The 24579-nt window shown below is 27.3% G+C and overlaps 2 protein-coding genes across 3 annotated transcripts in view; one reads left to right on the top strand and one right to left on the bottom strand.

The window, feature by feature from the left end:
- The first annotated feature begins 1797 nt into the window (after positions 1-1797).
- LOC112598228 (pantothenate kinase 4) lies at positions 1798-6949 on the top strand. Its single transcript, XM_025344631.1, has 13 exons — positions 1798-1983; positions 2171-2286; positions 3536-3639; positions 3712-3914; positions 3979-4412; positions 4471-4577; positions 4662-4824; positions 4902-5094; positions 5241-5393; positions 5452-5539; positions 5597-5801; positions 5884-6208; positions 6716-6949. Exons 2-13 carry the CDS (start codon positions 2190-2192, stop codon positions 6927-6929), a joined length of 2286 nt encoding a protein of 761 aa, XP_025200416.1. The 5' UTR covers positions 1798-1983; positions 2171-2189; the 3' UTR covers positions 6930-6949.
- A 162-nt stretch (positions 6950-7111) lies between these two features.
- The window catches only part of LOC112598229 (pseudouridine-metabolizing bifunctional protein C1861.05), a 132625-nt gene continuing 115157 nt past the window's right edge, over positions 7112-24579 (bottom strand). For both annotated transcript variants that reach the window (XM_025344632.1, XM_025344633.1), the window contains exon 16: positions 7112-7272. In XM_025344632.1, the coding sequence (XP_025200417.1) occupies positions 7140-7272 (133 nt within the window). In that variant the 3' untranslated portion in view covers positions 7112-7139. The remainder of the gene's footprint in view (positions 7273-24579) is intronic.

Below are 24579 nucleotides of genomic sequence, written 5' to 3'. Positions count from 1 at the left end.
GGCATCACCAAAGCTCCTAAATAACAATCATTATTTAATATCATGTTTAGTAAACATTATTTAATTTCACACATTTTAAATATTATTCAACGCACAAGGCGTATTATATAAGTAGGTGTCAAGAGTAGATATTCTATTTTCCTATCGCAGGGATGGGCAACTCACAGTTATTAGAGCCTAGAGGACCAATGTTTATTAATTTAAAACTCTAGCGGGCTAGAGAGCACAGAAAGCAACAACAAAAAAAAAGGGTCATTAAAATGTATTATTCTTTAACAATTACAAGATATTTTATTGTGAGCTTTAAGAATGTATAGCTACGGATTATAATTCAACAAAATTAAGTGATAAATAATTATTCTAAAATGTACCTGATTTAGTTTTATATTTCAGAGGTATATATTATTATTGAATTAAATCAATAATACAATATATATCATAAAACAAACAAGAATGAATAAAAAGTTCAAAATGTGTATGACAACATCAATATTTAATAATATATAGATTAACCGACAAAATATCCAACACCCATTCTTAATTGATAATTGACAGGAGAAAAAATAGTAATCAATGGAAATATAAATGGCATAGGGTATAGACGTTTTTCCAGTGTCGTGCTTACATTCCACATTCTATTTATGCTAGGTACCTAAAAACAAAAAAAAAGGTTAATTAATTTTGGTTGAAAAACGTAATAATTAAACTAAGTAATCAATACAATAATCATTAAAATATTTTTTCTGAAAAGTAAACTTCACATTCGGAGAATCATCAATAGATAATATCTTTTATAATAAATAACTCTCTGCAATGATTATTAATACAATTAATCTATTATAGGATCATTTTTTTGTTTATGATTGATGTGTTATTATTTCTTATTTTAAATATTTTAAAAGATTTATCCATTTGACTTGAATTTTGCATAAAGATATTGAGTGTAACAATATTGAACATTTGATAAAATAAATGTAGGATTCAACTCTAAATCCCATTTAAATTCTTTGACTAATTTATCACTATTCATTTCTAATAAATAAATCTAAAAAAAACATTTTCTTATCATATATATTTATATTTCATACATTTATCAATTATTTAATTTCATAATAATTATTACTTGAGCTCAGTGGTGAAATACTTCAGAATAGTTTGAATCACTATTTTCAGCTTCTTTTAAATTTTTAGAAGGTTTTTCTATTTGTTCTTGTTGATGAAAAACAAATGATCTTTTAATAAAATAATTAATCACCAACTATTAGCAAATAACATAACATTAGTGTAATATTTTAAATAATTAATAGTTATAAAAATATAAATCAGTGAGTTACATTATTATATCGTATTTAATATTTTAAGCTATTTTGTTCTTAAAAAAAAAATAAAAAGTAACTTATACTCTATACTAAATCATCTGTTTTTACGATTTTTTTTTTTTTTTTAAGAACAACATTATAGGTTTATGCGCTTGTTAAAGAAACTTTTAGTACCTAGGCGTACATATTAAAATATAGTAAATAATAAAAATAATAACAATTATAATTACCTACATTTAATTTACGCTTACGCTACACGTTATTAAGAAATTATTAATATTGCATCATGTATGTATAAACTATAAACTATAATAATTATTGACGAACTACATCCCGGTGGCGCGATCTGTGATGAATAAAATGTGTAAACGCGACCTTACCGCAGTCAACCAATGAAAATATGCTGCAACGAATAACCTGTTTATTTAAAATCGTATTTAACAAATTAAGATAGTACTATCGGTAAATGTGCTCGAAACGATTTCCTTTACTCGAACACTCGATGATGATAAATGATAATAATTAATAATATTATAATAATAATAATGACATAATGTAATTTCCATCAGCTATTGAACTCAGTCCGTTCTCTGAGCTCTGTGTACTCTGTAGCCTTGTAGTACTCCACACCTGAGTGAAAACACAACCTCCTAATTTCAAACTGGTATGTACTATTCAAATTTTTTTTCGTTTAAAGTTTTTATTTTAATTAACAATGTCATCATGGGTGTACGAAAATATAATATTCAAGGAGAAAACAATAATAATAATGTGTATAGGTAGTTAGTAAAAGTTAATGTTTTCAAACTGTTTGTAAATTATGTACTTTTATTAAATTTTAATGTCCACAGATAATTGAGTTATTCTGCAATGGAGGAAAAAGAAAATCCAAATAGCATAAAGCTTCCTGATACTTTGGAAGTTTTCAGGAATTTGAAAAATGCCAAACAATTTGCAATAGACATTGGTATGTTATACATTCAATAAAAAAACAAATTTTGAATTTTTATTTACACCTACATTTTTCCAAAAATGACATATTTTTGTTCGTTTTCATTTGTTTTTTAGTTATCAAAGCAACTTATTACCTACCTGTTACATTTTACATTATTAGTGTTATGTAATAGTCATGTACTCATGTAGTAAATATGAGTTACTTGCTAACATATTAGTTATTGATGGTTTTTAAGTTAATTATAATAAATATATTACATTATTAAACTAATTTTGTAAAAACGTGGCTTTGTGTAAGCTTGATTTAAATGTTATCAGTCAACAAATATACAACAACAAAATAGATTAAACTTAACACGTATAACTGTATTTCTAAAGCAGTTATATCAAATATGCTAAAATGTCAAGTGTTGAGTTCATTCTTTAAATTATTTAAATTAATTTATTTAGTGATGCCTTATAATAAATAATTAGTTGTTAATATTTATCTCAAATTTAGTAACCTAATATTATTTTTTAATTATGTATTGTAAAATGATTATTTAAATATTTTAAAATTATTATATATTCAAGCAATTATAATACATTTTAGATATCAGTACTTTAATTAGTAGTATGTTTTAATTCAACATTTAATATCTATAAGCAATATTTCTACATGATATATGTATAGTAAAAGAGTAAATATTTTTTATTATATTTGAGGTTGTATTTTATTGCATCATAATTAAAATAATTTGTTAATGGTCTGTTGCGATAACATATGTGCTTAGTTTTAAGAAGAAATTTACCTAACTTACAAAGATTATTAACTTATTTTAAAATTCTAATGATATATAATCTAAAATTTTCCATTTCTAAATATGATATTTAATTTTAAATTGAATTTAAAGTATAAACTATTACATATTTAATAATATTATATTTATTTATAGATCTACAAACCATAATGATAGATTTATACTATTCATACTTTAAACCTTATATTTATGGACTGTTTATTTTTACTCAAATTATTCTTTAGGGTCTGAAATTATATTACATTTTAGTTATTAATCACTTGTTTGCCAATGTTAGTTATGTTTCTAAAGTATTATTATAATATTTTCTATCTTACATTCTTACCTTTTTCAACAATACAATTAGTTTTATTTCCGCATACCAATAAGATTAATATTGAAAATTTATTTTATTTATTTATCAACTCATAATGTTATAAATATTAATTTAGAATTAATATGTATATACTATTTTTGTTTTAGGTGGTTCGCTTACAAAAATAGCATATTATTCAACGGTATCGTTCAGACGAGTTTATTATGCAACTGATAACTTAGACAAAAATGATGACAATAACAAGGATGACGTATGATATATTGTAAATAATTACTTTGATTAAATGTTAATTAAACTAAATATTCACACTAATATCTTCTAGAAATGTGATAAGTTTGTTTACACTTATTCTGAACAAGCAAGGTTACATTTTGTCAAGTTTGAAACAAAATATATTGAAAACTGTTTGGATTTCATTGGTGACAATTTAGTTAACAGCGATGAACGAAAAGGAAAAAGTATTAAAGCTACAGGAGGTGGGGCATACAAGTATAGCAAACTCATTCAAGACAAATTGGGATTAAAGTGTGTATTATTATCATTTGTCAAATATCTTTTAATTTATGTTAACATCTTATGTAAATTTCAGAGTAGATAAAGAAGATGAGCTAACTTGTTTAATTACTGGGTGTAATTTCTTATTAAAAAATATAAGCGATGAAGCGTTTGTTTACAACAGGAATGGTAGTCCAGAATATGAATTTCAAACAGCAGATCCACATGTATTTCCTTACATGTTGGTTAACATTGGTTCAGGTGTAAGTATTTTAAAAGTGGAGTCAGATAATTGTTACGAGCGTATTGGTGGTACAGCTACTGGAGGTGGCACATTCTGGGGCCTTGGTACACTTTTAACTAAAGCCAAATCATTTGATGAATTACTTGATCTTGCTGAAAAAGGAGATCATAGAAAGGCTGATATGCTTGTAAAGGATATATATGGCGGAGATTACGAAACCCTTGGTATGCATTCAGATTTAATTGCTTCTTCTTTTGGAAAAATATGTCCTCGTCAAAACTCAGGTATAACATAAAGATTAACTATGCTTTCTTTTCTTATATTTATTTTTTGTGCTTTCAGAAAGTGATTATAATGAAGCAGATTTGGCGAGAAGTTTACTGTTTGCAATTAGTAACGACATTGGTCAAATTGCTTGTTTATATGCAATGATGCATAATTTGAAAAAGGTTATTAGCAATTAAATTCATACATACCATATAAATTATAATAAATAAATAATTGTATTCACGATCTTTATCAAATATTTTTAGGTGTATTTTGGTGGTTATTTTTTAAGAAATCGTTCACTCAGTATGCATACTATATCATTTTCTATTAAGTATTGGTCTAGAGGAACTGTGCAAAGTTTGTTTTTGAGACATGAAGGATATTTAGGAGCAATAGGGGCATTTTTAAAAGGAACTGAAGAATGCGGTAATGCTTTCTGTTTTAGTATAGTTATGACTTTTATTTGTAATATAAATATTTGAATCTTTAAAAATTATTTACAGATAGCGACAAGTTTTCTTGGTTAGAAAATTATGCTGGTAGTGGAAGTAATCGTACTCAATTGACATTCGGTAAGCGAGTTGACCAACTCGAACTTGATCGTTGGGAATCGCCTTTAACATTTTGCCCATTGCTCAAAGATCCATCTAGTTATATTCCAGATACAGTTGATTTGAATTCGGATAAAGAAGCTAGGTTAGTGTTATTTTAGAAATGATTTAATCTTTTATCATAATTGATAGTTTCATAAAAAGTCTATATCAATTTAAATTATAGATATAATTTAGGGACTTAACTTAATACTTGTTAATTATAAAGGATTAATTTAAAAACAATTTCAGAGAATATTGGTTAAATTGTTTTGAAGAAAGTATAGAAAATTATGTTAATTATGCAATTGCAAGTCAACCATCAAGTGATACAACTGAAAAACGAGCTGCCATGTTCAAAGAGAAATTTATTTCTCGGGTGCAACTGCTTAAAATAAAACCTTTGTATGTTTTTATTATTTATATTTTATTTTTTTAAATTATATTTTTTTATACTATTTAGTGCTTATGGTAATTTGACTGTGAGAGGTCTTCTTGATACAATCAATCAATGTCTTAAAGAATTTGATTTTCCTGATCCATATTTAACTGTAAGATTTTATTACTTTTAACATAATTAACATTTATACAAATAATACATATTTCAGCAAAAACGAACAGAAAATGAATATGCGTTAACATGTCTTCAAGAACGATTAGAAGAATTGGATTCTTTAGATCTAAGAGAAAGACAAAAAGAAATAATCATGGGTGTCTTAGCAGGAAATACTTTTGATTGGGGTGCTAAGGAAACTGTAGTTTTAATGAAAACTGGTGAATTTGATTTTAAACAAGCAAGGAACCGAATTCCTGGTAAGAATTCATAGACAACAAAAAAAAATTGAAAAAAGTTAGATTTATTTGGAATAATTTTGTTTTTTTGTACTATTTATAGCCAGACCTTGGTTAATTGACAGTCTTGATAATTGGGTTGAAAGAATATGCAACGAGCCATATAAAAAAATTGCAATTTTCATTGATAACAGTGGTATTGATATAGTTTTGGGAATACTACCATTAGCTAGAGAAATGCTACGTCAAGGCTCAAGATTAATACTTTGTGCCAACTCCGCTCCTGCACTAAACGATGTCACTCATTCAGAACTTGTTGTATTGTTACGCCAAGCTGCGGCTATTTGTCCTATTATTTCTAAAGGATTAGATGAAGGCAGATTGAAATCAATGGAGACAGCTCAAGGTGGGCCATGTTTAGATCTCAGGTAAGAAATAAATTGTAAATACAGTAGAACCTCGATTATCCGTGACTCGATTAACCGTGCCCACTCTTCCAAAAATTTATTGTATGTATGCGTTTTCTTATATATATTTCTAATTACAATTAAATCAAAAATTTTTAAATTTCATTATTATAAAATTGTACCTATGTATTTCTAATTATAATTAAATAAAAAATTTCATTATTATAAAAAGTCTCGATTAACCATAATTTTCATTTATCTGTGTGTGACCCTCTCCCCATCATTACCCCTGATAATCGAGGTTCAACTGTACTAAATAAATATAACTTTATGATACTTATATTATGTTGTGCATGCCATGTAATTATATTGCATAAATAAAGCGATTAAGTTTTAAGATTCTATTGTTAATACTGTTATATAAAAGATTTAATATTATTTTGTTAGTCAAGTGATTGTACTGATAACTGAATTATGATCTATTTATTTAAAAATAAAATCATATGAATTAATTATTCTGTTTTCCAGTCGATTGGAACGAGAATTGGCAAATGAATTGACTACTGTGGATTTGATTATATTAGAAGGAATGGGTCGAGCTGTACACACCAACATAGATGCAGAATTTGTGTGTGATTGTTTCAAACTGGCTATAATAAAAAACCGTTGGTTAGCTAAACGTTTAGGTGGTGACATGTTTTCAGTAGTGTGCAAATATGAAAGTGTTAATGTTTCAAAATAATTTTTAAAAAATTGGAAAAAAAATTTATATTAATTATTTTTATTAATTACTAAGATTACTATATTATTATGATAATCACATGGTATAAGTTACGCATATTGTGGTATTTGGTTAAAATTAATTATTATTGTTTATTTTTTTTGACAAATTGCATTTTTTTAATTTTGTACAGTTGTTATGTATTGTAATAGTAAATATTTATTTTATACATTAATTGACATTCAGCTCTATGGGAACTGGCCTAAGCGACAAAAGTGCTGATGATGCAGCTTTCAGTCCCATAGCAACACATTCATCTTGTGATTTTCCTTGTAAGACTCCAGATATGTATCCCGCACACAAACTGAAAATACAAAAAATAAAAATATTTAAGAATTTTATAAAATTTTATGTGTCATATATTATGTATTTTTTTTTTTTTTTTTTTTTTTTTTTTTATCAATAAATAAGCAGAATGTATTTTATAACTGTTGTTTTTGATGTTTTTATATTGTTATAAAATAAGTTGCCATGTACTATTTTACTAAGAATTGTACTTAATAAATGTATGTTATCTAATCAAAGTCTTAAACATTTAAATTATAATTTAATTGATTTTTATTTGAATGTTACCTAACTTCCTAGCCTTGCTTATCATAAAATTATAAAAATATAAAAATAAAGTATTGTCAGAATCTAATCCATTTTTAAATATGAATTTAGTATATTGAATGATTGTCTATAATTGTAAATGTATGCTATAATAAGGAAGCCCAAAATGTATTGACTACAACTTTAAGTCTTGAGGTCAATGAATTATTAATTTTAATAATGTTTTCAAACCAATACTATTATTATTATCTAGTAGACTGCTTATATAAATAACCAATAATAACTCGCAATATAAAGCAAAATTAATCGCAAATATGTAATACTCAATAATAGATACCCATCTACTGATATTTCAATGTAAGCAAATAATAGCAGTGTGGTATGCAAAGAATGTCAATAATAGAGCTTAAAAATAGTGTGTTTTCAATAATTTGTTTGGCTTCATATAGTTGATATTTAATGACCTACATATCTAATGAATAAAATGAATTTATGGTTTATACTACTAATACATTAAAAAAGTAATTTGTAAAATAATCAAATGTTTGTTGTGTGCAAATCCAAAAATTCTTAACATGATTAATTCCCTATTACCCGTTTCTGATAAACGTAGGGTGAATTTTAATAATTTATACTTTATAGATAATAAGTACAACTCTATTCCGCTTATATAAATATAAATTATCTACTTATAGACTTGTCATAGTACAGAACCAACTAACTATAACTATTAAATAAAAAAATAAACTATAGTTAGTAGTTTAATACCCTAAATATCTACAGATAGGTACCTATTCGTTCGGAATTAAATTTATACATATATATCAAAATTGGTGGATAACTTAATAAAAATCTTGAGTCAGATAAGTTATGTCAACAATAAGAACTTAAAATTAATAGTAAACAAATAATATATTCAACTCAACAAGTTTTAAGTTAATAAAGAAAATATATCATCTAACTTAAATTAGTAAAGGAGTTATCTAATTAATGTTTTTCTTTATTTTCGTTTGAGTCACACATAACAATATTAACTATAATACCTATAGATTGCTGTGCAAATACACATTTTTTTTTTAAATAATAACTAAATATTTTAATGAAAATCCTACATCTTATAACTAGCTATTATAGAGGTTTAGAAAAATGTATACAGATGAGTAGGTAGCACAACATATTTTAGTGTCAATTAAATTATTTTATTGAGAAACATTAATTTGATTATTTTTGTTTGAAATAGTTATTTAAAGCATGGTTAAACAATAATTAACTAATTAATAAGTATTAATAATTGCCGAGGTATATACATTATTAAGTAAACTTGATTTTAACTTTTAACTATTAATTTTTAAATGAACTGGAAAAATCTAAGTTATTAGGTTCAATGAATTTTTTGACGATTTAAGTCGTTAGTTAAGTAATTAAAAACGTTATAAAATGAATTAATCAGTTAAGTTTAAAAATTTTCTGAAAATTAACTTTTTAATTAGGTACTTACTTAATTTATTTTCACTATTGCATAAGTATCATTATATGTTTAGATTGTAAGTAGATACCTAAATGGTATATAAAAAATATATAGCTAGGTAATCTAAACCTTAAATATAATTAATAAATACCTATTATAAACATACATCATATAATAATAAGTTAATTATAAAATAAGTAATAAATAATAATACAATATAATTACTAACTAATCAACTATACTACTTATAGCTAAACGAATGCACGATTCGAGATATCGAGATCATCAAGGAACAAAGTTTATTAATATCTATTTATTTGTCAGACTGCCAAACAATTAAATTTTGCTTTTTAATAAACAATAATAAAAAAAAAAAGCGCCAACACACTGAACTGCAGTGAAAGGGATTATCCACTCACCAATGACGAGCGCGATTGAGTAGGTATTATATTTACAAAGGTATCTATATTGTTTCCGTGTGAAAATTTTTAAAAACCCTATTGGAAATCATATCCCCGTGGGCAGTTCTCGCTGTTCACCCACAATGAATAAACTTAATAAAGATATATTGATATTTTTGCAGAGAACAAACAATAAAATATAGTAGGTATAAAAATGTAACCGCCTAAAATATCACAATGTGCTGGGCATTGTGTTTGGGAAGTACCGAAATATTTTATATACTTTGTTCTCGGACCTCGAAGTACCTAGGTACCAGCTTACAATTTTATAATGGTTTCCACATACTGCTAATTGCCAACTGGTACCTAGGTATGTACCTGCGTACAACAGTAGGAAACAGTTAGGAACTAATCGTGCGCAGGGTTTTTTCGCGGAGGGATAAGGGTTATAAAAGAAAAATTAGTATTATAAAAAAGTATATCATAATATACATGAAGTATATTTAAAGTGTTCATTAATTAAAGTTTTTCGATCGAGCATTGTACTTTTTCAGGAGTCTTGGAGAAATCAATTTCCTTTTAATTGGATAAAACCGATACCTATAGCTAACCTAACCTAGATACGAAAAATAGTGATGAGGGGGATGAACTCATCAAACCCCGCCCGTTGCGCACGAGCCGGGTAGATAGGTACTACCTACCCGGATCGGCTAATAACAATGTCTAGCAAATTCAAGGAATATTTGAACAAAATTAGATTTGTCCAGATAGTACAAGGCACGACGGAATAATATAATCTGACATTTTGTCCACATTTACAACGCATTTATTATGTTTGCATTGTCCCGATTTATATTTTTGTTTCGTAATCGTATAGGGAAATGGTACATCATCGTAAAATACATTTTTTTTTTAAATTTATCCGGGTAATTTGAAAACGTCCGTAATATTAATAATAACAATAATAATAAAAGATCGTATGTTGTGTATATCGATTTAATTTATGTTAACCCAATAACCCTCAGAGATGCAACAAAATTGTCACAACTTCATAAGTAATTAACACACCATTACCTGCGTATTCCCTACTATAAACCGTTAATAAATTAGAGTTTTACTAAAACAAATGTATTATAATTATTAGTTATTAGTTATTACCATCGACAATCAATTTATTTAATAAGTAGGTATACGTATACCGATAAGTTTATTAATAATTATACCTTTCGATGTTATTTTGGGCATAAATATTGTTGATATTTATTGAAATATACGCATTTGGTTGGAGGTTAAATTCCTCTCCTCTGCATTGATATTATATGAAAGGGGAAACGACAATTCTTGTCCTTCATATAACTTAAAAGGACAGAGTGTAAGGTGGAAAAAGTAAAATTAAACATTGTTTTTTTTCAATTTGCATTCCTATTTTTTAAAAATTTAATTTCTACTTCCTCTAGTATAATATACATTAATACAAGTAATATATATACATGATGATGCACATTGTACATATTACACATGGTAAAATAATTTACCTTAAAAATATTATTAATTTATAGTTGTACCTTCTTAATTTATTTTGAGTAACTTTTTATAAACCATATTTCCTCGCTTATATTTTACTGGTAATAATACGAGTAAATTGTCTATTTTATAATAATCATACAATAATAATTCATATTATTAAATCTAATCTACAATTATTAGACCGTTGACTAACTTGCGCGACCAATATCCATTTTAAACTCCTTGCCTTAAACAACCGTTCTTGACAGCTATTACTCCTTCTCGAACATAAATAGGTATCTTAATCTCAAAAATAAACTCTTAAAATCAATTTTGACTTACGGTATGCAACTATGTATGAGAAGCTACTAAATCCACCATCATTAATAAAATCAAAATATTTCAACTAAAATTCCTTTGTCAAATAATTAACTCCATAAATATACCTTTATAGTTTATACCAACAGTACAAAATGTTGCCAGGGTATTTAACAAACGCCCACACTCAAATGTCCACAATTATTGTAAGATTCTAATCTCAGAATTGTCCTTCCACGTTATTTCTGGTGACCCCAGAAATTGCCTAAAACTAACTTTATGTCGTGACTAAATAATCGACTAACCCTTTTCATTTCATATCACAAAGTTCTATCACTGAAGGTTTCACACGCCCAAGCACCATTTGTCTCTTCATAATTTAAAATTTATTTATAATTAGCTGAATTATTAATTTAATTTATTTTAATTATTTATTTAATATAAGTCCTAAATAATTTGTGTTCGTTGTAAAAAGTTTCATTTTCAGATTGCATAACTACTAAATTAAGTAAAAACAGAACAAAAATATTATTAAATCATTTTACAATACCCCGGTGGCTCATAAATGAAAAAACACGCATTTTTGTAAAACCAACAAACATAATATATTTCCAAAAACTGAAAAAATAAAAATAAAATTGTTTTAAACAAATTGTATTTTATTGAGTATTTATTTTTTTATTTATTTATTTATTCATAAGTAATGTGTTTGATATAGTTGGGTGATAGAAGCGATTATTTTTAAACTTGAAATAGTTGAAACCAATGACTTGACACTTAAAAAACGAATCAAATTACAGTTCTGTTTATCCGAAAAATTTATTATCATTTTACTGCAACGTCGTTTTGAGTTTTACGCTGCTGTTATCCGAATATCTAAATAACCATTTCAAAATTTTAAAAATGAATTATTTTAAACGCCAGAGCAGTATTATCCGTTATACACCTATTCGCATCCCCAAAAATAATTTTTTTTTTTTTTCTTATGATATCGAGGACTGGAGGAGGAACCATGGTACCAGTACTTCTCCTCTAGTCCCCATCGTTTATTGTCAAAACAAAAACATACAATAGTTAGCAATGGTGGGCCAGTCCCCCACTCGCTGCTATTATCATAAAAATACCAATACAGTTAATACATAGTCGCTCCGTTCTCCCCGATTGCCTATGGTGGATTCCGTTCGTTCATAACCTGTCGCGCTCTTTCCTCTTCTTCCTTAGCTGAAAGGATATTCTCCACCATGCGCAAAAATAATTATCTATAAATACCTGTATAGTTTTAACTTTGTTAAATTATTTAAACACATTAATAGTCATTCTTCGCGCCATCTCACTTAAGTAATTATATATTTTAATTGTTATGAATATATTTGATATTTTGAATAGTTAGTACATGAATAATTTAATCTGTAATACACATCTTGGAAGTATGCGAAAACAAAGTTGAAAAACCTCTGCTCCATAATATAATTATATAAACGTATACATTTAGAATAATATCTTCTGTGTATATATTCTCAGAACCTTTGTAAAAAAGTTATAAAATAACCACTTTAATTGAGTAGTTTAATATTTTACCGTAATTGTTATTTGACATTCATCATCACTTCTTAAAAAATATGTACACCTATTCCTACAATAAAGTAGGTACCTACAGATTAATATATTTTCAGCATTACAAAAATACCCATTTATGATGTTTTCTGGGAATATAAAAATTATCAACCATTATTTATTAATTGAAAATTATTCTCTCTTTTATAAATCAAGTGCGATGCGATAATAATTATATATGGCTGACTTTTTGCACAACGTTACCTTAAATAATATTAGGCACGCGGTGTTTACATAAAATTAACAACTTATGTTGGTTTATATGGATATCCGAGTGAAACCGTTACCCATTAGTTTACCACTGTTGGAACTGTTTATTCTATAAACATATTATAATTTATTATGCTACGAGGGTTCCATAGAATATTATATAGAAGTTATAAAACGAATATTGGAAATATCGCCTAAACAAACTCATTGTGTTTTAAATAAATCTCGCAGAAATGGGTACAAAAACATGGGATGAACAAATCTCAATAAAAAATGTGATCACTTTGATTCAATTGAACCCAAGTACTCAGGGTTGTTTGCGCATATTTTAATAACTGTAGACTAACTGAGATATAATATGATGTTTTTTTTTTTATATATTTATAATATAGATATTTTAAAACATTTTAGTAAATTCGACGGATATGTTATTGTACTTTTATACTCTCGGAGGATAGTTATTTGAAAATTGGAAAAAAAATGTGAGACTGCAGTTATTGAAGACCAGAGTTCAAGAAAAACTATTTACATAATTTAATGACTTATTAATAAAATTCAGGATTTTATGCATTAATAAGCACATAGTAAGGTTTGCTGTAAATCTTTATATATTTTGATGAATTACTTTAACGATCGACTAGTATTAGAGAGATTACCGGCAAGATCTTCAGTCCACTGACAACTGTGAACACTGTATTGGCTCATGATAACCTTTATTAATTGTATATATACATACGTTGTATCATATCACACACTTACTTGCAATGTACATGGGTATATCCTGTGCATGGAATTAAGACAATATATTCAAACACAATACCTAGCCTTACCCTGGCTATAAAACATTGTTCTAATAAACTTTTCATGTTTTGATTACGACAGAATCGAAAATTTATTAGTTAAACTATAGATATTTATATATATACGAGTATATATTTAAAGTAAACTTGCTTACCTAATTTTTGGGTCTATGTCGAATTATACATTATTGCTTTATTTTAGAGACCCTCAGAGTAAAGTGTTAAGCTCTCTTCGTTGAAAATTAGCAACTAAAATATTAATCGATAATAATTTTATTTCTGTAAGTACAATAGATATTATATGTCGCATAATATTTATATCCTACATTATACTATTATTAATTATTACGTTCAAAGAGTTTTTTTCACATTTTTTTCAACTTTAATCCTTGTAGGTTCGCATTACACTTTGTCGTGTTGTGTTCTGTACTTATATTATTATTCAACACGCGGGTAACAAAATGTTGATAACACGTTTTCAACTACAAATAATAATAATAATAATAATATATTATACTCTACACGACACGGTATGGAGGGAACCCGGCTTAAGATTATATTTCAGACCACTGCGTCGGTATAAAATATGTGGCTTGCTAGTTACCCAGACATCGATTCCCAGGGATGAAAAAACTGTTCTATGGGCGTACGAAATCAAAATAAAATACGTGCGCGGCATCGTTTTGAAATCGACGTTCAGTACCGATCACGTATTGTTTGCTATCCAGTATTTTTTTATTGTATACATAAAATATATCTATTAACGGCCGCTCGAGGCCACGTCGTGAAATCGTTAAAAATCGTTTTGAATAGTTTTCAGATTTTGTAGAGACTATCTGCGCGGTGGTAAATGGTGATAGACTGCAGACGAGCTAAACAAAATTTACTTTATAACGAATAAGATAATAAATTTGTGTCAATACTTTTTGTATATTTTTTGTATTGTTGAGAAGTTGATGATTGTTTTATCGAGTAACAAATGTTACAATATTAGTTACTTATACAATGATTGCCTTTACCTATGCTCTTAGTATTTTACAAAAAATGGTTGAGAACGATTATTTGTTAAGCACGACATTTTTCTAAAACATCAAAATTAAAAATAAATATTTTTATATTATGTAAATATTAGTTTTTTAAATGTAAGTGTATGAGTAGCGAGTGAATTTGAGATCCATCACTGTCATCTACAATGGTCTATTATATAGTTACGACACTGATTTTATACTAGGTAGTTAAAGTGCCTATAACTAGATACTGATATAATAAAATCTTTAAGTTTTAATACCGGATTTATAGTCAAATCCATGCCATACTGATTAGTTAATACGAAATTAATCAATTAATTATATTTTTAATAGAAATTAACTCACAAAGCGTAAATTATGATAAATAATAATACATACAAATAATGCTTTTGCTAAGGTATATACTATAAGTATGAGTGTTCAACATGCATTAGCCGCTATAATTTGTCCAATTTTTTTTTTTTGTTCTTATCATTTTCTTATTACTTATACTAATAAATTATAGAAATTATATAACATTTATAATATGAGCATGTTTTTTAAAAACTTATAAGCTCGTTTATATTTTGAATTTTTTAGTATAGGTAGTAGTTATTACATACTACAGTTCTCATCTTATTAGCAATAAATAATAATGTAATATCAGAAAAACGATTAGAAAATATTTAAATTCCTATCGAGAATAAACAATGTTTTATTTAAGATAAAAATTATTTTTGGCTAGTATAGCAATAATTTTATTGATAAATAAAAAAACATATCATTCAATAATATAATGATAATTTATGAACGAAAATTTAATATAAAAATAATATTTTCGTTCAACAAATCGTAGTATTATATATATTGCTATATACTATATATCATAATAAAATAAATAATAAATATATATAAATATCATGCTATATACTAACAAATTAAGATGCTAATTAATTCGTAAATTAGTAATTTATAAATGGTAAAATAATATATTGTAATCGCAATACATAATTAAATTTGAATTTATAAGTAAATGAATAAATATTATTAAAAATCAAAATAATAGTTATGAATTTATGACTAACAATGATTATTAAATAAAGCATTTCCATGTGCTAAATTTTTCATAATAATTTTAATTTGCGCCAAAAGTCGTTTATTAACGTAACATGATATTTTGTACACATAATATTTTAATTGTATAAACTATAATAAATTATATTCGGTATACAACAGGCATAAGCTATATGTTATACGTAATGGTCTAAAAATAATTAATTTCCCGGTTTGGAGTTGTGTTACTTTTTAAACAATTGCCAGAGGATTAAGGAAGCTCGGCGTTTTTATATAAAAACAAAAAAAAACAAAACAGAAATTAATGTGCAGCACAATGTGTTTCAGTCGGTATTGCCTCTGAACTACTGAAGAACAGATAACTTTTCCGAAATCTTTAATATTATACATTTTATGTAAAAAGGCAACTCTATGGCGGCTATTAAACTAAACAAACTAAAACCTATATAATTTGGGAGTACGAACGAAAAACAACAAAATATGCGTAGACATCGCCATAAATCTAACGGATGCGATGTACGAAATTGTAAACGAAACATTTAGTTCGAAGTTTAGTGAGGCGTCGCTTCACTTGCCAAAATCTATGGCGCCAAACACTCTGCACACAGCCACCCTATTCCCAAGTGTGTTGACTGACAGAGTAATTTTAAAGGGTAGACTGTTTTCTACAGCAACTAAAGATCTTATGTAATACGTAGCAGGGTAATAACCTTAAACATATATGATATAACAATGAATATTATCGTGAATACAATATATAGATGATCGTAATTATCAGAATGTAGAAGAAAATAGCAAACGAGTCTTTAAATTATATCCTGTTCCGTAGACCGCGATAATCGAAAGTTTATTTCATTATAGTTTTCTGAATTCTAGTCATGTGTATACACTATACACCACATAAAGATTATAGATATTCGGTGAAATGAGATAAAAATAATTTTTGAAATGTCAACTTCTGAAATATAAGATAATACAATAGCTTTATACGGATGAATAAATATCACCATCAATGAGGCCTGGGTTTTCTACTAAGCTTATTTATATTTTTAAATCAAAAAATGCATATTATTAAAAACAATAAGCGGTTTATAGTTTAATATTTATATTAGAATATATAACAATAAAAGCCGTTGTGAACGCTTCAATATACGGTTGTTTGGTTGATACCTTTACAACAAATTGACAGATATTTTTACAGAACGTGCTTACTTAAAGTAGATAAGTAACAAAAACTATCCTAAGATAAAAGTTCAACATTCTCATAGTCGGATCAAGAAAACAGCGAAAAAAAATGCTTACAATATTTGTCCTATAGATAAAATTATGGATTTATTATACACCTGAACAATGGTATTGAAGAAGATGTATACTGTAATGCGAAAATCTAGAGATCTGAAGGTAAAGAATAAGTTCTTGAATCTTCCAAAAAATTTAATCCAGCAGAAAATTATATCTTTTAAATTTTTATTTGATTACATATGAAAGATAATAATTTTATATACATATTAAACACATTTAATGTAGCTCTCGATCTACACGAATATTTAACTTAGGTATACAATTTGCAGAGACCGATTAAAAACAAACATATCAGATTTCTAATTGGAATACAATTAACCCAGCAGTGATTTAAAATGCAATAAAAAATGTAACAATATTTTACTTGTCGGAGTAATACAACTGCGGGTTTACGTGACGCGTAACGTCTACTTGATAGTTGATCGATAGTCTCGAACGGTGATGTTTTCGATTTGACAATATGACGTAATCATAATATAAAAATGTCTATGTAGTTTCAAACAAGTAATATAACACATTAATAGTTAAAAATGTTGTATTCACCATGTTACACATTGTACAAAACCTGTATTGCTGTATGCGTGAAAAAAAAAATCATATCATTGTTTCTGTTGAAGCCATAAAATAATGATAGATAGATAACATGCTATATTATTATGATCATAAAGTGCAGGTATCTGTACATAATAATCCACTAACGTACAATATTATTACCCCTAATACTTGATGCTTATTTAATATACGTAGATTCGCGATATAAGTATGTTGTATGTATAATAATAATATTACCTAATAATAGGCACTAACCTATTCAGAAAAAAGTATAATTCCACACGCACGCCCGTTATCATTTTAAACATTCATTTAATTATACTTTCAGAACTGTTGACTTCGTTTTAAGACCATATTTTCACGTTGGTACTTAAATTTTTTATGTCATATGAGACGTGTTTTACGACGATACAAGGATTTTGGCCCGTTTAATCTTAATAAATAAATAAATAAATAATTATGTGAACATCAATTTTTTGCTTAAAATTCTTGGAAGGTTAAATATATATATAATATTATTTAGTTTAAAAATTATTATACACAAATTTTACAAATTATTAAATCTTAATAAATTTATATAATGGTTAGTGATCATTTGTCAAATCATTATGGTTTCCTTATTTTCTAAACTTATTATCGTGAATTATTATACTAAACCGGTTCTCATTGAAAAACATTTTTATATCACCACAGAAAATAACTAATTTGAACCATTCAAAAGCATAATAGAAGTCAAAGCATTTGAATATTTTAATAGATCAAAGTTTAAGTAAGTACGTAAATTAACTATGAAATAGAGAAGGAGATAGGTAAATATGCTTAGTGAATCACTTGGTATACTAAATATTATTGTAATAATCATGATGTTACTTGTCTATTTATCGCTTTTCAACAAAAGACCAGCATCCAAATAAATTGCATTATTGACTCCAGTGTCGCTATATAATGTATATAAACCTTTGTATTGTGTGATAGTATAATACGTTATAATTTTCGAGTTTCCGAGTTCCTGTAGCACTTTCGCAATCCCGTGAGTCCAACCACAAATTATAGATTAATTAATGTTTAATTATATATACATAAAAAAAAAACTTTTACTAGTAAAAAAAATTTACACCTTGAAAATGATTATTGAAAACTTTGTTGTCCCTTTTTCTCCCTTTTTTTTTCTTGTAAAAATTGTTCCAGGTGTCGTATGCACGGGATCGCATATTATTGTCCCGCGCATTTAGTTATTATAATATACGTTCAAATATTTTTCCATCTCCGACGTCTCGTCACATTTGTGACAATAGAAATAGAGAAAAATAAATAATACAGTTTTTAAAATTAAAATGGAAAAAACGGTCGTTGATGATTTCTCTGGCACGTCATAAATCAAACGTCTGCTTGTTACAACTTTCCGCACGCAACTAATCGATAAACGTTGGTATACAGTAATCTCGAGCACTAAAATGTTCATCACGATAATGGATTTTATATGCACAGCGGTTCTAAAAGTTTCAGTTTAATCTTTTAGAATTTATCGTACAAAGATATTATTTAAAACCAATGAATAACAGTTGTTACTCTGAAAACATAAAAATTTGTTAGAATGCCTTCAATACACGCATATGCCAATTAGTACTGTATACGAATAATTATTTACACTAGACACAGACGGAGTTGAGTTTTGAATAATTGTTTTAAACACATTCCTGAAAATGGAATTTATTTAGAAGCGACTACGCGTATACATAGTACATTATATATATAAACGGAAATCTATCATACACAAATACGCGTACTCGATAATCTATTTAATATATTATCTGTATTTCTATATTACTATACATAAGTATTTAATATATTAAGCAAAAAGTACGGAAGTATTCCATTGCATGAACAATTGTTGAGACAGTGTCTTAAAATACAATAATAATATATTCAGCGTGACTAGATTTCCCACATTGGGTGGGATTGCATGGCTTTCGAGATCTGAGTTCTACATTTTAAATGGTTTAACTTTGTTCCACATTCATTGAATTCAAAACAATTTAATTTTATTAAATTAAAGATGAAACAAATGCATAGTATTTTATTTCTATGGTCAAATATAAAATAAAATATTTTATTATCTATTGTTCGTGGTTTTAGTTATACAATTGATACCATATAAATGAGCCTCTCCCGGAGCTTGTTTAGTGTCAAGTTTATCGAAAATTAAAATGTAAGTTCTTTTAATTACATTTTTTTTATTGATAAGTTTGTTATTAATTGTGTGTGGTGATTACTATAGCAATGTTTTTTATTAGTTTTCATCTGAAATGCATATTATAAATGATATTTCTTATGAAAAGTATTATTCAAATGTTATTTTGCCATTAAATATTAATACTGTACAAAATCGAAATTAATTTAAGTGTTTTATAATTTTTATCCAATATATATCGATAATTAATTTTATAGAAAGTAAAGTCCCTTTTTGGCGGACAGTGAAATTATGATAAGCTTATAATAATGAAAACGATGGCCAATGATAAATCATTTTGGTGACATTACATTATATAATATGATTACGGCGTTAATAATAAAATTGTCAATTTTGTAGAAAACCGCTTATAATATGCTTGCATAATATACCTACTTCGTTCGATCGATGAACCTTCATGAGCTACGTAAGTATATCTATCCTTAGCCAATTAAAATACGTCACCGTAACGTAATATATTTTTTCTGGCTTATTAGCGTTGAAAATCTGCATGTATGTGTTAGTAAAAGTATATAAAAATCAACTATTTTATTTTAATAAACACAATAATAAGTATTTATTATAAAATTAAATTCTAATCTTTGTTATGCAAAGCGTTTTCAATAAAAAAAAAAAAAAAAAGAAGAAGAAGAAGGATTGGTAGGTACCATCCAGTGTAGCTTGTATATTTTCTTTAAATCGTAAACAATATAATTTTCAGTCAGTATTATACAATGTTTACCTCGAATGAGATCCGATAATGATAATATTATGAAAACTAGGCCAATTTTATAAATATTTAAACTCTTACCAACACCCTATTATCTCATCATCCTCTCACCATAACAATAATGTAGAATACTACTATAAACATGCAGACGCTCATTTGCGTGTTTCATCGCCCAGAAAACAGTCTTATCACTTTAGTATTATTTATAAATAATTTTTGTCAATATTGTACACATGTGTACGACATACTTACAAGGGTTAACCTTAAAATTTTATTATACGTTATACTACTGCATAGAATGAGATCTAATTTTATCATTTCGTTAATTGGGGATTTGAAACACATTCAGGGGAACACAAGAAGATAATATTCATCTCTTTTTCGCGGGTGACTTTCAAAACCACTATACCTAGTGCATGCACAAAAAATATCTATACATTTTGTTATAGTGTGAGTAGAATAATATTTTACCTGTGAAAATATACATTTCAGTGATACGACAGCGATATAGTTTAAATTAATTGGATATTGCTCATACTTACGCACAAGACACGCACAAGTATAACATACGCATAATAACTAATGATATTGCAGTATAACACCTATTTTAGAATATTGCCTAGAAAAATTAATTTATCATTTTTATACATGTATATTCAGTTGACATTAGAAAACATTAATAGAAAAATATGAAATAATTATACATTAACAATAACATTCAACACTCACTATTTCGAAAAGAATTTGCCTCTTTTGGAAAATAAAACAATAAGTCACATGGAATCCTTACATTTTGTCATCCTTAATCCTTATGTTTATTTTTTAATCGATCTATTTACTCCTAAATTTTAATTTCCTAGTCTACATTACAAAGCAGAATATTTTTTTCAAAAAATTTGTGTACAAATAATGTCAACATGTAGAATTTTGAACTTATGACTTTCAATAATAATTATAGTAAACAATATGTAAAGTTTTAAATTTGCACAAGACCATGCTTTGAAATTTCGATCGGTGATTCTGCACCTAAGGATATTAGAACGCGTCTGTACATAAAATATATGTAAACTGTAACAATAAACACTTTTCGAAATCGCTCAGACGGCGGAACCGAGACGTATTATATGATGAGTGTGATTATTATTTATGCATATGTCGTAGGCCATATGGATAATTAGTTTTTTTGCGAAAAGACTAGGCTCTTTGCAATAGGGTAGCCCGTTTGCGGACTACTTATTATTTTTCCAAACAGCCTACTGTTTTTTAGGCTCATTGCATACAGACTAACAGCAGTTAGACCTTTTAAAAATTACAATAATTTTTAGTAATAATTATTTGACTGTTGTATTACTAATTTTATTTTATATTACTAATCATATTATGTAAAATGTAAATTGAACTATTATATTATTGTATTATAGGTACATTATTTTCTTTTTGTTTATAACTTTGCCAATATTATATTTTGAGTGTCTAATAGTCTACAATCTACTTTTGGAATATTGAATAAAATATAACTAACAACTTCAATTATAACTAATTTCTTATCGCTATTTCTGTATCATTTTTTCTGCCATCAATATTCCAAAATTCGATCATGGACTATTAGACATTCAAAATATAATATTGGCAAAATTATAAAAAAAAAGAAAATAATGTACTTATAATATAATAATATAATAGTTCAGTTTACATTTTACACATAGTTAGTAATATAAAATAAAGTTAGTAATACAATAGTCAAATGGTCATTACCATAAAATTATTGTAATTTTTAAAAGGTCTAACTGCTGTTAGTCTGTATGCAATGAGCCTAAAAAACAGCAGGCTGTTTGGAAAAATAATAAGTAGTCCGCAAACGGGCTACCCTATTGCAAAGAGCCTAGTCTTTTCGCAAAAAAACTAATTATTCATATGGCCTACGACACATATAAATATATACGTGTAGACAGGTAGACTAGGAGTGCACAAACTCTTTTCGATAAAATATGCCTTCCAGAAAACATTATTCCTTCTGAAATATATGCGAGTATATTTTCTATAGATAGAAAACGGATCTATACGAAATCGAACTGTCCATTAAACACATTTTGAGTGAATAATAATAATACTATATAATGGGTGGTAATGCATAGGTATAAAAGTTATAGAATATCCAAACGTGTCAGCCATAATAGAAATATCACCGTAGAGTGCAATGATACTACGATTTTATCAATAAATGCGTAAATATAATATGCGTTGAGGAAACCAACGGGAACCGACAATGAAACCATCAGGAAACGACCGCTATTTGACCACCCCTGGACGGTGACTGTTCGTCGGCAGCATAATTTTACGAGTCAGATAAAATCATTTTGCGAGACTCGGTAGAATTTTTTTTTAATAAACAATCTGTATAATATGATATATCCCGCAAACGGTTTTATATTATCACGTCTGCAAATCTAAAAGCTGCGTGTTTATATATAATATGCATATACCTAAATAGATATACCTATGGGGATGCTCGCAGTAAATCTCGTCTTTATAATACATTCAAATCACATTACTGTGTTTACGAGATTTAACTCGTTTTAGTGTGTGCGCTGGCAGTGAAAAACGTAATTTCGATTTTCATTTTTCATTTTTTTTCTCTTTCCTTTCCTTTGCATAATGTCGAAATATAATATAATATTACGCGTAGCACACAAACCAGCTTAGAACATATTATATATATAGAGAGAGAATTAGTATGGACTATAATATTCTGGTATTGTACGTCGTCTCCCGTTTCGTTTAAAAAATAATTCAATAGTCTGCCATCCCGTTATCCCAAAATCGTTTTCCCGTAGCAACCGCTAAGAAATAGGTACAATTTGTAATACGGTTCAAATATCAATTTATTTTAAAAACTAAGTTTTGTTTTTCTCGTATTAAGACAGATTTTTTGGCTGATGACACATTTTAGTCAGCAAGTCACTTCACCGCTACAACGGTCGTACCCGCTATTTAATTACACAGCAATATAACAACGTATTATTATTGTACATTGGTACGAGAACATTTTTTTATATTATACGCCGCATGATGACCTATCACGGGTAACTTTCCAACGCGAAGAAAATTATTAATCCCAGTAGGTAAGTGTTTTTTTTCCAGTCTACCGACATTAACGTTTACACCATTAAGCTCTTAAACTAAACTAAAAAAAAAAAAAATATCGGAAGAACGAGAGAAGTACAATGAAAACCATCGAATCGAATTTCGATGTTTTTTTTTTTTTTTGTTTTCAAACAATACCTGTATAAGGTTGTAACTTAAATATAGTTCCACTACCCAAATGTATATTAACATAAATCTTACAAAGTAAATGCTATCCACAGCGTGTAATAAATAGCGCACAGAGTGAGAACTTGAAATAGTATGGGCATTGGCAAAAGTATATGTATATATAAATATTATCGTATAGTGTATTTAGAATCTCACTTTCAGGACACCGGGGCACTGTATGCGACCCTTTGGCCGAAGTCAACCGCTGCACTGTTCGGACTACATGTATAAGGGGGTGAGGAGGAAACCTAGACAACCCCCCAAACGCAATCGATTATATCGGTGGAGTTAAAGGCTCGTACAGTGAGTGTACGAAATACGAACACTCGTATAACATATATATATATTATGCTAGGAACCGGAATACCGCGAACGACGATTACGACGACAACGATTACTATGAGGTAAAAACAATTCAGGATAAATATAAAAACGTCGCACACGCACTAACTCAAATTTTGCGCGAGTACACACACACTCACACACACACATACACATTTTAAGCCACCGTGACTTCCTCTCACACGTAAAATCG

The sequence above is a fragment of the Melanaphis sacchari genome, unplaced genomic scaffold, assembly GCF_002803265.2.
Source record: "Melanaphis sacchari strain LSU unplaced genomic scaffold, SCAv2.0 Contig45_pilon_pilon, whole genome shotgun sequence".
Taxonomy (NCBI): Eukaryota; Metazoa; Arthropoda; class Insecta; order Hemiptera; family Aphididae; genus Melanaphis; species Melanaphis sacchari.
Note: the sequence above shows the minus strand (reverse complement) of the source record. Positions and strands in the feature narration are given on the sequence as shown.